Below are 15,921 nucleotides of genomic sequence, written 5' to 3'. Positions count from 1 at the left end.
TAGGCCGAGGCCTACAGATGTTTGTGAGGGCTGCGTACTCGATCGACTGACCATTGTGGACGAAGCTCTCACTCTTCGCAATGCGTATTCATATTACTATATTTTTGTACCTATTGGTGAAAGGAGAAGCATTTGTCTGTGTGTGTGATTGTGTTATATCCACTGCCGCCGCTCACTTGAACAAAAAGGAAGTTGTACAAACCAGACACTGCTCCTCCACGGATATATCCGTGAGTCCGATTTGCATTTAGGAACAGAACAATTCTCGTTAACCATCTTGAAATTGCCACTCTTTTGTCTAAATGCTGAAACCTATGGGATGGGTAAAAGACGATTTGAATCACTGATTTCGTGCGAGCAACATCAAGTTAAAAGTGCCCTTCGAGCAGAACTGAGTCACTGACAACGCACACACAGCGCATGCGCAAAGGCTTCGTTGGCATCCATACGTCATTTCGAAAGTTACGTATTGTCAGTGTAAATTATCGACATTTTTTACTCCAATTAAGCTTACGCCATCCAAAAGGGCTAGAAATCAACTAGATAAGGATAGCTTATCACCTTCCATTGTAAAGTTCGTTCTGGAGCTACTTGTTAATATTGTTGACGACATTCTGATTGGGCGAGAGGAAGCGAAGCCAGTTGATCCTCTCGAGCAGGTCAGAAATCACGGGGTGAAGTTCTCGCTAATCACGATCATCGCTAATCGCTAATCACGGGGTGCCGTGCCTAAGTTCTTGTCGACCTGCACATGTCTCAGGTAATAACATCTCAAATACATACAACATGTAATAATCGTATATCTGAAACGATCATGAAGCATGTTAAGCTTTTACTTCCAGACAGAGCCTCCCGAAGCACAAATGTGAAGCGGATGGCACCAGATGGTACGAAGTAAAATAGAAGAATAATCTATTCTAATAATCTAATAATCTAATCTAATAATCAAGAATAATCTTATAGAAGAATAATTTCTAATAGAAATATTAGACAAATAGAAGAGGTTTCATTTCTGTTGCAATTTGTGGTGGGTTTTGTCAAATTTTATTTAGATTGACTGGACTATATCCCATGGCCTGACCCCACAATCACGAATTGATAAATCTCCACGGCCGTTGACGACAGTGGTGACGTCACGTCCATGTTGTGTGTTCCCTTCCTGGTCCATCTCCAGGTGCTGCATGACGTCATTGCCGCGCACCCAAAGGGAGTTCTCAGTTTTCACTCCGGTTTTTGATCCTTTTCCCGAGATATTGGTGCAAGCAAATGCTGCACACAGTGGCATCCTTGAAAAAAATCACACTTCTGGCGAAAAGATGGCATTAAATATGTCAAAGTACGTTGAACACCTGATGAACGAACTGACTCATTTCAAGTTTCGTGGGGCGGCGGGAGTGTCACACCAACAAAGCCACAAGACTTCTTCCGGTGACTTCATCAGCTCGTGTGGGAGCGATAGACGCATTGCGGGTCCAGGTTTTTTATATACGTCCGTGGAGCACGCAGGAAAGATCGGTCAGAGTTCATTTGTCGCCATTGCTCAAGGTAATATGGCGGCGGGGTGGCATCGGCTCATCCGATTGAACGGCACGGGGCATGCTTTTTCCGGGATTGGCGCTGTTGTAGTTTTATTTTTCCTGTGAATGACCGCGTGCAGGATGTTTGCAAGCCACACGAGGTAATTATTTGATACCACATTGAGTTATAAAGGTATTTTGCAAGAAAGTCATGACGTACGTCTCAACCGGATCCGGATTTGTGCGTTGCTCTGGATTTGACTTGTGCAGGATGGCCATGGCGGCGTGCAGCCTGCGCGGATTGGCCGTGCCGTTGCTACGACGATTCGATACCGGTAAGGATTTCTTGATCTGCGTTTGCAGAACGCACAGGCTATTCTTCGTGTGGTAAAGAGATTCGCAATTCAAAAAACGAAGAAAACATTATTACAGATGCTTGTGGATGACACCATATCGGTGATCCCCAACCTGACCCTGACTATAAACGTTCTGGTCGATCACAGATTGTATCACAAAGCTCTCTGATGGACGGAAAGCCGGGTGTCCCTTGTGCTGGCATAACTTGAGGGGAAGTTAAAAGATCCCAGGGTGTCTTTCGTGAAGAGCAGGCTCGTTACCGCCGACAAAGTCAGGCCTGTCCTGCCAGTTCGTGAAAGACTTTTCTTTAAAATGTCCCTTGGCCGATCCCACAAGTAGGTGAGAATAATAATTGGCGGGGTTCAAGGAGTCGTCGACGGTCGACGTGAAGCAGCTCGGTAATTAATTAAAGGGAGTGTGGCTTACACATGATCCATGAATTCCTGAGTCCCGTGAAATGGGGTGAATAGGGACAGCAAGGTGACTCGGGACTCAAACTGAAAAAAAGTTCGGAAACTTTTTTCGCTGAAAATTGATAACCATACTGATTTGTTGATATTTGGGTTGAACGTGTTCTCTTGTTTAAAAAAAAAAAAATCAACTTATAGTCCATATTAACCCCATATATGGGTTAAATAGGAATAAATAGGATTTTTATGGCTGTCCCTGTCCACCCCGTTTTACGGGTGAATCGGGACAGTCACTAATACAAAAAAATAATCAAGAAATAGGGACAGCCATAAAAATCCTATTTATTCCTATTTAACCCATATATGGGGTTAATAGGGACTATAAGTTGCTTTTTAAAAAAACAAGAGAACACTTTCAACCCAAATATCAACAAATCAGTATGGTTATCAATTTTCAGCGAAAAAAGTTTCCGAACTTTTTTTCAGTTTGAGTCCCGAATCACCTTGCTGTCCCTATTCACCCCATTTCACGGTAGGCTTCCTTTGCTGAGACCTTGTTTTGTGTGTGGGTATGGGGCAGGGGGGAGGAGACTCCAACATATTGTACACGTAACCATAGTTACGTGTACAGTCTGAATTCAGCACTTCATGGATGCCAGGATGATTTGACAGCCAGTTATTTCACGGCCTTCCCTCGCGGCATACATAGGTCCGACAACGGGGGCAGGCTTGTAATTAGACCATGTTAATGAATCAAACAAAAGACCAAATACAGCATTGGACACATCAGGAAGAACCCGAATAGGTAAAGAAGGAATCTTCAGGAAGAACCTGGATAAGCAACAATGGAATCAGGAGGAACCTGGAAAGGATTCTGGTTTCGGCTTCTATTTATTCCTCTGCCCTCAAACCCATCCTGGCACAACCAAGTGAGCCTTACAAAACCCATTTGCAAGAGTTCACTTCTCTGTTGACACATCGAGAAAGAAAGAGAGAAATTGAGAGTAAAAGAGATAAACTAGAACAGCACTCAGTAGAGAGTTTACCTCCGCCAGGTGAACAGTTTACGTTTTGTATCCTACATTAGATCAGAAAGTCACAATACAGAATCACATTTAATCAAAATCATCCGTCCACAACTTTTTGAGATATCGTGATAAATATCGTTTTTTTGCCCCATCTCCCAATGGTGAATAATCACTTTTAAAATTATACTATCCGGATCCGGATCTTCACCAAAATTGAATCGATTCTTCCTTGTCACACACACACACAACCTGTCCACCAAGTTTCGTCCAATTCCGTCCATAACTTTTTGAGATATCCTCCTATATATCGTTTTTTGGCCTTATCTCCCAATGATGAATATGAATATGATAGAGATGAATATGAGTAGGTGAAGAATCACTTAAAAAATTCTACTAGCCGAATGCGGATCCGGATCTTCACCAAAATATAATCTATTCTTCCTTGTCACAGACACAACCTGTCCAACAAGTTTCGTCCAAATCCGTCCATAACCTTTTGAGATATCCTGCTATATGTTGTTTTAGCCCGATCTCTCAATGGTGAAGAATCACTTAAAAAATTTAAATAATTCTCATATCCGAATCCATATTCAGATCTTCACCAAAATCTAATCATTTCGTCCTTGTCACATCCGCCACCTCTCTGCCAAATTTTGTCCGAATCCGTCCACAACTTTGAGATATATTGTTCACAGACAAACGGACAGACAAACGGACAGACAGGGGTGAAAACATAACCTCCATCCATCTTTGGTGGCGGAGGTAATTAAGCACACAATATAAACTAATACAATTCACCACAAGTTACAGTGAACTAAAAATAATTAATTTTTGCTGAAAACGTCGTTCATATACATTACAAAATATATTTGTACTTTATTATGTAATAAAAATGGATCACATTCATATTACTCACTGAAACGTGTGAGATGACCCGGCGTTGTGGAAAGCATGTCGGAATAACATCCCAAAGACATCAGCTCTGCTCACCATTCGTTTCTCAACAAAAGGGTTTTCAATTTTCTCTCAAAAACCCATTGCTTGATTGACTTTTAAATCTAGCACAAGTAATAAGCACATGAGTCAAGGATTAGACATTAAAATCTATCTATAATTCCAGTAATCTCTGTGTGTCTGTATGCGACCGCTGTTTCTCGACAACTACCGGTCCGATATACTTGAAACTTGCCAGGTATATTGCTGGGGACCCGAGGATGTGCCTTTTCAAGGTTTGAAATTAATCGGACAAGTGGTTCCCAAGGTATGATCACCGTACTCGCAAGCCGTTCGCTTTGGCTTTGCGAATGAACCAAACCATTTCATGTAAATAGAGGGGGGGGTTCTCTTTGGCTTTGCGAATGCACCAAACCATTTCATGTAAATAGAGGGGGGGGGGGGGGTTCTGTGGTCGTTACTGCCACGTGGTTTCAAAGTTTTTTTTTGTTGTTGTTTGCACGCATGTTTTTTTGCACGCACGTACGGGCAAGCACGTACGTGCGGGCACGCCCTAGTTAAAATAAATGCAAGTACGGTATTATGAATTGTTCAATCGTGTGTACTGTGCGTGTGTTCATGCACATGCACAACACGTCGGAAAACAAAGAAAGGGCCAGGAGAGCTGGCATTATGGCCTCGCCAAAGGCCTACAGCTTACCGGAATGGAAATCGCCAAGAAGGCTGAGAGGTCCCTGCTCCATCTCTCGCACTTCAGCAATATCGGTCGGGAGCGTATGAAGGAGAGCTGCTCCGGTTCCTACACTAGTTCTGGGTTCCGTACTGGTACCCATAGCGGTCCCAATATTGGCCCCAATACCGTTGGAAGTTTCAGACAGCTCCCTCGTTCCAGTCAGTAATCCGTTTCCAGCTGCAGTCCCAGCTCTTGTTCCGGAATCCGGCTCCACCAACAGTCCCAGGTTGTATTTTTGCTTTAGGGTTGCTGCATACTTTGTGCTTGGGTGATGTGGGTAGTGGCTATGGGTGTGGCAAGCCCCGCCAAGACCAAGTGGGGGAACTAAAGGTTTACCAGACTGGGAGGAACGAGGTCCCCCTGCTTGCTGTTTCTTTTTACCTTCTTCCATGTTTATTCATTGATTCAGGAATACCTAATTGTTGTAACGGCGTTTATTTGACCGCGTGATGAAGGAATGCTTCTCAAATGAATTTTCTTTTGTTCAGTGTTCCTGGTGCGAGCTCGACTGCAGAGTACGCAGGAGTTGCCTGTGCAACCCAAGTAAGAAATGTCGATTAATGTTCACTTCTCTGTGATGATGTCAACATAACTTTGAGGTCTTTGGATGGTTTTTCTTTGCTACTTCAGAGCTACATGTTTTCTCTTTCATTACCTCCGCCACCAAAGGTGGATGGGGGTTATGTTTTCACCCCTGTCTGTTTCTTCATCTGTGAACAAAATATCTCAAAAAGTTGTGGATGAATTCAAACGAAATTTGGCAGAGGTGTAGTGTATGTGATACGGACGAAATGATTAGATTTAGGTGAAGATGCGGATTCGGCTACTAGAATTTTAAAAGTGATTCTTCACCATTGGGAGCTAGGGACAAAAACGATACGTAGCAGGATATCTCAAAAATTAATGGACGGATTCAGACGAAACTTGGTGGACAGGTTGTGTGTGCGACAAGGACGAATCATGTCGATTTTGGTGAAGATCTGAATATGGATTCGGATATGATAATTATTTAATATGTAAGTGATTCTTCACCATTGAGTGATAGGGCTAAAACTGATACATAGCACGATATCTCAAAAAGTTACAAACGGATTTGGACGAAACTTGGTGGACAAGTTGGGTAGGTGACAAGAACAAGCCGATTAGATTTTGGTTCAGGTTTGAATCCAGATCCGGCCTGTCAGTGGGATACAAAACATAAAATGTTCAGCTTGGCGGACGTATGCGCTCTACTGAGTTTTCAAAGGTGGTGCATGAGCCAATAATTTGGGGGAAACGCATGCACCACCATTTCAAAATGACGCGTGTTTGTAATCACATTTATCTGCTTCATTATCTTTTAGCTACTTGTGTTAATCAAGCAAGCTTGTTGTATTTGTGCCATACGTGTTGAGTTGACATTCGACGAATGACCTACAGCACATGTTTCTCCTGCATAACACTTTGGAGTTACATCGGAAGCTAATGCTGGAACAAGGAGCAAGCACTCTATTTCAAACTTGGCTATTGGTTATCTTGTGCTGTGTTACCAGAAAGGACTTGGTGCGGGTGGAGGCAACCATTATAGAGAAGACAGAGACGTGGCCAAAAATATCCTTTCACTACAAAGCTCGGAAAAGAGAGCAACGCAAACATGGTAGGTTCATTATGTGCCCTTTTGTGCCAGAGATCTGCTAAAATTCGATGTGTGTAATGTGCTTTATCGTTGTGAGCTACGCAAACTGGGTGCATTTCAAACATCCTGGCGTGTTGACAGAAACCTCCGGATGAGACACAACTACACCCAATGGCCGCCGCCACACACCACAGTCATGATTTTAAATATGGCTGAACTAAAACCTTTCCTCGCAGGCTGCGTCGAGTGGTGGCCACAGGCCTAGGAATTGGCAGGGCTATTCTCTCTCCATTTATCAAATGAGGTTTCAGTAGTTTCACTTTCCAAGTCCAAATGAACCTGATTATTCGCGCAACAAGATGGCGGCAACACTGGACAGGCCGTTCCTTAATAAATAAATAATTGATTACACATACCGGTAGATGCGATAATAAACGACAATAAATCACTTTCTTTCCCCTTGAGTCCCAAACACACTCGCTCACACAACTGGGCAATGGTTTAAAGGATATAGGAGTGCGAGACCGGCCTGCAACCACAACAGGCCACATGGAAAGCCTGCGAAGACAGGGCAGGGGAGCTAACCAGTATGAGAGAAATCGGCAGCTTCAAGGGACAGCAGCTGGAGAATTATTTACTTCTTCCACAAGCCTCATTTTTGCATTGAAAATACAAATGCTACTGCATAATAATTATTTTTAGTTTTGGAATGTGCCATTCACACAGGTTATCCACACAGATCCCACACCCTTGCTGTATCATTCTGAAAATAGAACCAACAACATACATTTCATGTCTTAACAACACCGTGCCAAATTAATCTGTAACAAGGATATCCTAAGCAATGGAATTTGCATTACAACTTTACTCTGGTTGGAATTGCTGTTTTGATGTACCGGTGGGCAAGCACATTGGACAAGCGTAATTCCACGCATCTGCCCTGCAGTTTTGAACCGATGATGTCACACCTTCCTTAAATCATGCTCGTCCTTGTTTCTTGCTCATTTCTGGTGTTGATTTAAAATTTTGAAAATTCCATCTGACCATGCACACACCGCCCTCTTTTGGACTGCAGAGAAACAAGTGGACAAGAACCACACTCGAACAACATCAGGATGTTTGTGCTCTCTGTAAAAGCCACCTGCCATTGATTACATACTGTTATGGACGCGGTTTAGATGTTATTTTTGACCGAGCGGTTGGTATGACCGCGACCGAACAGTTATTCCCCGACTAGACCCCGATTCCACCCAGACGTTGACCAAATCGCGCTATGCTAAATCAATGATGGAAAGGACACAACGACGGGGATAGATGAAACGACGCAAGGGGTACAGTTCTCAAGACCTCCGGAGGAGGGTATAATTACAGTGGTGGAGAAGAGGGGGTAGATTACACGGTAGTGAGGTAAAGACACAGAAGAGATAGGCACTTAAATTACAGTCTTATCTTATCCCAGACAGACCACAGACAAACGGAACAAGGCTGACTTACACAGGGATTGATGGCAGGGAAGGACAGGTAGTTCGATAGCACAAGGTGCACCTTGGCTCGGGGACAGGATAAAGCACGGTCCAGTCCAGAGATGCGGGGAGGCCTCACAGCGCTCGGAGGGTACGTCTTGCTTGCTCCAAGCTCAGCGCGCATCTGACGTCACCTCCCTCTTCCTGCGCATGCTCAGCGGGGAGTGACACGCCCTCGGCTAGTTGGCTCCGCCCCAGATGGGACCGGTCCGCCGCTTCCATTGGGTGTGGGGGTTACCGGGCTCCGCCCTTGACGAGGAGCTGACAGGGAGCCCCTATTTGGTAACCCCGTCGAGCACATGTTCGATGGCGGCTCGTTGGGAAGGCCTCGTGCCCTCCCAACACCCCCTACCAACCAAGCCGGAGTGAGGACGCGCACTCCCTGTGCACGCCGCCGCCGTTGCTGCTGTTGTTGTTGTTGTTGCTGAACTGTGAGGAAGAGCTGCGGGGAGGTATTGGGAGGTCCTAAACTTCCTAACGGTGCCATACAATCACATTCTGGTGCAACGAAGGGTCAGAATTAATGGAAACGAGTCCTTAACTGACATAGACTAAGAATAACTAGCAAGATGTCCTATAGTTGTCTTACATGAGATGCGGTGAACCTGGGCACGACATTTAATGGGGGAAATAGGGGGAGGTCGGGTCTACAGAGTGTTGTTTACAGAAAATGGGACTAGGGAATGGGGGATTGGGGATAGTTGGGAAGTATTGAGGAAATAGGGGAATATTTACAAGCGGATATGGATGGATGCAAATCCCATATCCGCAACAATACCTTTGCCATGGGATTGGTGTTCGCCATTTTTCCATTCATCATTGGATGGTTGTTCGTGTTCTATGGGTCTCTCTTGCTGTCAAAAGCCATTCCATCCAATTCTGTTCGTTAATGTCATTCATAACCTGTTAATGTTGATCAATTTCTCCATTTTGAACCCTGCAGCGAGGAAAGGCTTCCAGAGATTAGAAAAGATGCGAACACATGTAGTGGAGGTTGGCAAGTGGTAGTGACTTGAGAGGAACTTGTGACCACCAGAGGTGGTGGGTGGAGGGTGGAGAGAGCAGGTTGAGAAAGATTGAATGAAAAAAAAGTGATACACAGTTGTGAGGCACCCTTCCTGTCTGCGAGGGTGACAAAAGTCCTGCACCTCATCCACCTGGTGAATATCAGTGAGTCTGAGGACCTTTTCAAAGTACGGAATGATTGCAATTCTTTGTTTTATTGGGTCATTCACAAATTACCTACACACCAGAATCAAGGGGGATTGAGAAAAGGGGAGGGAAAAGGAAGGAAGGTGAGAATGGGCAGGGAATGAATAAAAGTTGCACCTTTTTGCACAAGGTTTGTGTGGAACTGTCAGTTGGTACTTCTCAGATAATGGCGTTGTTCCATCACAGTGCCGCTATCATATGAATATCACAGTTTGGCTGATATTCCATCAAAATTTCCTTCCCATTATCTCTGCCATCGAAGGTGGGTGGACGTTGTTTTCACCCATCTGTCTGTCTCCCTGTGAGCAGCATATCTCAACAAGCTTTGGGCTAAACTTGGTGGACAGGTTGTGTGTGTGACAAGGACAAATTGATAAGATTTTGGTGAAGATTCAAATCCGGATACGATCATTTTTAGATTCTACACCATTGAGTGATCGGGCCAAAAACGATAAATAGCATGATATTTCAAAACGTTGTTGACGGATTATGAATAAACTTGGTGGATGAGTTGGTTTGGTGACGAGAACAAGCCGATTAGATTTTGGTTCAGGTCCGAATCCAGATCCGACCTATCAGTGGGATACAACAACAACAACAACAACAACAGGCATTTTAAGGCCATTTTCCCTGCAAGAGCGGGGGTTAGCCTTGCGGTCCCCATGACAATGTTCTCCATTTTGCCCTATTTTCTGCTTCTCCCCTTGTTAACCCCCTTGCCCGCATTTCTTCTTCGACCATCTTTAGCCAAGTCTTTCTCGGTCTTCCCCGTCCTCTACTTCCTTCGACATTCATTCCCATCACTCTTTTCAACCAGTCACTTTCATCCTTCCTCAACACATGACCAAACCATCTCAACCTGTTTCTCTTCACAGCATCCATCACAGGCTCTATTCCCATCATCTTTCGCAATTCATCATTTGTCTTCCTCTCTCTCAACGATACTCCACACATCCACTGAACCATTTGCATTTCCACCCTTTCCAGCCTTCGTTGCTGCTCTACGTTCATTACCCATGTCTCACTCCCATAAATCATAACACTTCTCACAAATGCAGCATACACCTTTCCCTTCAGCTTCAATGACACTCCCCTCCTCGTCAGCACACCACTCAGTTCCCGAAACTTCTTCCATGCACACCTCACTCGAGCAACCGTTGCCGAGTCTGATCCACCTTCTCCATTCAGCATGTCTCCAAGGTAACAAAATGTTTTCACACCTTCCAGCTTCACGTCGTCTCCAAGATCCAACTCAACATTTCCTCCATCTGCAGCTCCCTCGGTGCACACCTTACACTTGAATGTAGCTGCCACACTGGTTAATGACCCTCTCAAACCACTACATTTTTGATGAACCCACTCAGCGCACATTGTACATTGAATGGAATTCACTCCGACACCCTTCCTGCACACAGCACACGGCCACTTCCCAGTTCTTTCCACCTCACCACATGCTTTACCACTTGCCATCACCTTCAGTTTTTCCGATATTCACCTTCAGACCTTTTGTCTCCATACATTCCTTCCACTTGTTCATCTTCTCCTTCAGTGGGATACAAAACGGAAACCGTTTAGCCTGGCGGAGGCATGCGCTCTACCGAGGGCTGTTTTAGTATTTGTCAACTGGTTTTATGTCTGAATGATAGTCTGATTTTGAAGTGGTCTCGGCACTTATAGCAGAGATGCATTTTAAATGTTGGACGCACGCGACAAGGCACGAGGTGCGACCTGATAAACTAACCTGCTTTCAGTGATGAAGTTATGAATGAGTTGCTGTTTTCCATTTAATTGTGTGTGTTGTGCCCATGCAGTGATAACAACCCCTCAGACAGGGCTGAGGATTAACTCCATAGACATCGCCCCTACTCTGAGGTGAGGACAACCAGCCAGCTCGTCTCACCTGCCCGGCTCGACCCAACGACAGCTGTGGCAAGCAACGTGTACAGTCGCTATGTCTGTAAAGAATGCAGACCTTTTATTATTGCAATAAAACGACTATTGGAATCTCGTTTCATTGCCAAGTTAATGCTGTAGGAGTTGTTGCTGCTTGATTACAGGTGCAGAGAAGTGACGCACCACAACTGCTGAAAGCCTTGACGACTTGTCCGGCGTATTTAGTCTACAGCGGGATGAAGCCGTCCCCTCAACATGGTCCGTTCTGTTCTATTAAATATATTGTTAAATATGGCTATTCAATTCTGTTAAATTAACTATTAAACACAAATGTATTGCTATTAAATTAATTGAGGGCATTGTACTCCAACGAATGTTTCAATTTCATGTCTCCATCTTCTCTTTGTTCCACCTCTAGTTCTTCCCGGGCCTTCTCTTTGTTGTGATTTTGTAAAGCCAGTTCGGTCTTGTTGGTGCGTATCCAGCCCAGTTCCATTTCAGTTTTGTCATTGTCACCAGAACGTGAAGGAATTTTGTTTTCTGTCTGATCTATTGGTTTATCTTTTTGTCTTGTACTTGTCTGGTTTTTTTTTATGCCTCCGCCGACGAAGTCGCCCGAGGCGTTTTGTTTTTGGATTGTCCGTCCATCCGCGAGTCTGTACGTCGGTCCGTGATAGGTTTTCGTTTCCACGATAACTTGAGAACGGCTGAAGGGATTTAAGTCAAACTTGGTGCAGGTATGTAGAATGAGGTGAAGATTAACTGATTAGATCTTGGGGTCAGTAGGTCAAAGGTCATGTTAGGTAAAGATCCTGTTACCGTGACAACCTGTGAACCAGTGATGGGATTTTGACCAAAGTTGGTATAAGTATGTATTACGATGAAAAGATGAACTGATTAGATTTTGCCGTCAGAGGTCATGTGAGGTAAAAATGTGATACTTGAGAACAGCTGAAGCGATCAAATCAAACTTTGTACAAGTATGTATAATGATGGATTAATGTGGGTGGCGGCATATCGGTCGACGTCGCGACATTTGATGTGCCGTTGTAGTTTTTTTTGTTTGTTTGTTTGTTTTTTTACTCTGCACTTACAAAGCGAAAAGCAGGGTTAGGCATTCGATAACGTCCATACGTTTGGCGTGCGTGTCTGCATTTTTGGCTCACCTGGAAGGAAGTTCAGGGGAGCTCATGCAATGGCACGTTGTCAGTCCGTAAACACTTGCAACTTCTTCTCCGAAACCGCTGATGGGATTGCGACCAAATTTGGCACAAATGATATTTATTGTGTTGTGACTAAAGTTTGTTCACGGCATTAAAAAAAAATCGGGGTCTAAGGGGTCTACCAGGGGGTCAAAGTGGCTCCAGGTTTGAACCCCTCCCCACGCCCCCCCCCCCCCCCCCTAAAATAGGAATTTGCTCTTTTTTTTCTCTGAAAGCACACACAATATTTAGATGAAACTTGATCACAACCTTCATCACCCGTGATGTACCGAAGGTAATCATGGCACTAAGAAAATCAAAGCTTAAAGGGGTCTATGGGGGTCAAAGTGGATCCAGGTTTGACCCCCCCCCCCCCCCCCCCCCCCAAAATAGGTATTTGCTGTTTTCCCTGAAACTACACACACGATTTCAATGAAACTTCACCACAACCCTCATCACCCGTTATCTCCCAATGTTTGTTCAAGGCATCAGGAAAAATTGGGGTCTGAGGAGGTATACCGGACGGGAGGGTGGGGTGTAGGGTTTGCCCCCCAAAATAGGTATGCTTTTCTTTGTTTAAAGTCTTATGATTATGTTAGTATGATTCTACATGCTGTCCTGTCTTCTAACAACCATTGAAATTGGTTTAAAATACTCTGAGTCAGTGCAGTATACTGTTTATTCTGCCAGGTGAGCCCCCATGTTTTATTAAAATTCATTTTTTTCTCGGTAACCGTTGGTCCGATTGATACAAAATTTTACCATAGGAGCACCTCCGCCTGTGGAATGTTGTTATTCATAATTATGACGTCATATATCACGTGGTATGGACGCCATCTTGGAAAAAACGTTACACGTCTATATCTCCCAAACCGCTCAATGGAAAAAGTTGAAACAAGGCTCATTTTCAAGTACTCCACATGGGGAATAAGATATGTTGATGATGATGTCATCGTGCCTTTATTAAGACGTCATACTTCGACAAGTACAACGCTTGATCTGATAAGTATGAAAAAAAAAATTCCCTGCAAATGTTAGACTGATGGACAAAAAATTTCACCACAGGAGCGCTTCCTCCTGTAGAATTTTTTATGATTATGACCTCATCGGTCACGTGATACAGGCACCATCTTGGAACAATCGAAAAACGTCGCACCTCTATCTCCAACACCACTCCATCGAAAAAATTGAAACGTGGCTCGTTGTAAAGAACTCTCCACGGGGAATAAGTGCAATGAGGTCATTGGTGCCTTAATTATGATGTCATAATTCGACAGGGAAAACGCTTAGTCTGATCCGTTTGAAATTTGTTGAGTGTGATCTATGCTCCATTATATTACAGAATATAAATTTATGATGTCCAGCTGAGTTTTTGTCGACACCCAGTGTCCGTCGTCCGTCTGTCTGTCTGCCGTCTGTAAACAATTTGACGTCTCCGCTCTAAAAGTCACAAGTATTGATCAAATTGGATGAAACTTGTTATGGGGCATCTTTAAGACATAAACTAGTTTGGGATTGCATTTGGGCGATGCACGCCCAAAAATGGGCGTGGCAGGGCGGCCGTATTGAAAAATCAATTTTTGTCAATCTGGTACTTCCTAATGTAGCTAGAAGGCTGAAACCTGGTGTGTAGACAGCATGTAACAAACCTCAACACATATATTACGGGTTTTGACGATGTCCGAAAAATGACCTCGTCGTGACCTATGACATGACTTGACCCATAAACATCAGTTTGGACGATGTCCAAGCTCTAAAAGTCACAAATACTGACGGGACGATCCGGGGATGGATCCGGATCCGGCACTCCCGTTACGGATCGTTATTACGGATCCGGGGGACGGCACTCCCATTAGCAAGGGGGGCTTAATCCCCTTGTCCTGCTAAGCTGGCCGTCCGACCGGTCCTGGGGGTATGACGTCACTTCCGGTCGATGGTAAGTAGGGTTGTAAGCCCAATTTGTCTTAATACCTAAGTACTACCACCGGCCGTAAGTGAGGAAATACTCCCACCCGGGCCGCAGCATGATTGGATTGCGCCGAGCGAAGCGAGCTGTGACTCGGGCCGTTATCAAGAGACTAAACCCGACTACAAGGCGTTTGGCCAAAATCGCACCACAGGTATTCAATGGGAAGAAGGGACTAAAGCAATCGGGGGAAAGAAGAAACCAAAGTAAAGGAATAACAGATATTTATTAACTATATACAAAACCAAAGAAGAAACGAAAGGTAATGTACAGTGAAGAAGAAGAAGACACAGGGCAGCCTTAAGCAGTCTTATATTATTCCCCAGGACAAACAAACAGACTCACATGACAGGGAATGGCAGGCAGGAATGACTGGAAGAAGGAGAAGGGTCCATGCAGGTGACAGGGTAGGAAGGTCCGGGCCGGTGCGCAGCGTCGAGATTGGCTCCAGTCCACGCTCCGGGCTCGGGGCGAAAACCCGGCGGCAGCTGCATGTATTCGTTCACGTGGTAGGGGCTTTTCGAAGCAGCTCGTCAGAGAGCTCCGCGCAGCTTCGTCTCTGTCAGCCAGACCCCACCAAGCGCCGTCTCCAACCCAAGTCGACTCTCTCAAAAGGCTCGCACTGGCGCTCATATTACGCGCTTCCAGATCAATGCGCGCTTCATAGAGCCACGCCCGTGATGGTATTTTGTCAGCCCTGGTTGGCTGGTAAGGGCTCGCTGGCTCCACCTCTGATGGTGCGTCGACGTGCCACACCTTGTTCTTGTGGTCCCGCCCCTTCTCCCTCGGCTTTGAGACCGCGTGCGCAATGGCGGTTTGGGGCCAACAACCGAATCAAGGCAAGGAGCAGCGAACGCCGCCCGACTGCTACTTTGAAGCGCGGGTGAGACGATTGGGGAAATTGAAAGGGGCCTATCTTATTTGATTAATGCAACGCAGATTCAACTATTGGGAACAGATCCTTAACTGAAACACATAATAATGAAATAACTACGGAGAGGTCCTATGGTTCGCTACGTGTTGTACATGGACTAACTAGGGTGCGATCTTTAACAAGCCAATTGATGGGGATATTTACAGGGGAACATTTATAAGGGAAACATTTACTAAAATTTACTAGTGAAGGTTCTAAAAACCGTAACAGTAGCTAGAAGGCTGAAACTTGGTGTGTAGGCAGCATGTAACAAACCTCAACACATATATTACGGGTTTTGATGATGTCCGAAAAATGACCTCGTCGTGACCTATGACATGACTTGACCCATAAACATCAGTTTGGACGACGTCCAAGCTCTAAAAGTCACAAATACTGATCAAATTTATCAATAAACTCATAATAATAATAATAATTATTATTATTATCATCATATAAACTATATAGTTTGTGGTTCTATTAGGTTAGGCCATATGGCCTAACCTATATGGTTCTATTAGGTTCTATTAGGTTAGGTTCTATTAGGTTAGGTTCTATTAGGTTTGTGGTTCTATTAGTTTGTGGTTAGGCCACATGC

General features: G+C 44.6%; 1 protein-coding gene across 1 annotated transcript; it reads left to right on the top strand.

The window, feature by feature from the left end:
• Positions 1-1,607: 1,607 nt before the first annotated feature.
• LOC137419251 (large ribosomal subunit protein bL21m-like) lies at positions 1,608-11,353 on the top strand. The gene is made up of 5 exons (XM_068105387.2): positions 1,608-1,678; positions 1,788-1,852; positions 5,488-5,542; positions 6,532-6,635; positions 11,161-11,353. The coding sequence occupies exons 1-5, from the start codon at positions 1,644-1,646 to the stop codon at positions 11,223-11,225; spliced, it is 324 nt and encodes a 107-aa protein (XP_067961488.1). The 5' UTR covers positions 1,608-1,643; the 3' UTR covers positions 11,226-11,353.
• The last annotated feature ends 4,568 nt before the right edge of the window (positions 11,354-15,921 follow it).

The sequence above is a fragment of the Myxine glutinosa genome, chromosome 1 (genome assembly GCF_964187855.1).
Source record: "Myxine glutinosa chromosome 1, kmMyxGlut1.1, whole genome shotgun sequence".
Lineage (NCBI taxonomy): Eukaryota > Metazoa > Chordata > Myxini > Myxiniformes > Myxinidae > Myxine > Myxine glutinosa.
The sequence above is the reverse complement of the archived record's forward strand: the minus strand, read 5'-3'. Positions and strand labels throughout refer to the sequence as shown.

Bases quoted from the DNA above. Each gene is read 5' to 3' on its own strand.
- LOC137419251 (XM_068105387.2), top strand. From the start codon at position 1,644: ATGACCGCGTGCAGGATGTTTGCAAGCCACACGAG. The intron at 1,679-1,787 runs GTAATTATTTGA...TGACTTGTGCAG, and splicing joins ATGTTTGCAAGCCACACGAG to GATGGCCATGGCGGCGTGCA. The intron at 1,853-5,487 runs GTAAGGATTTCT...TCTTTTGTTCAG, and splicing joins GCTACGACGATTCGATACCG to TGTTCCTGGTGCGAGCTCGA.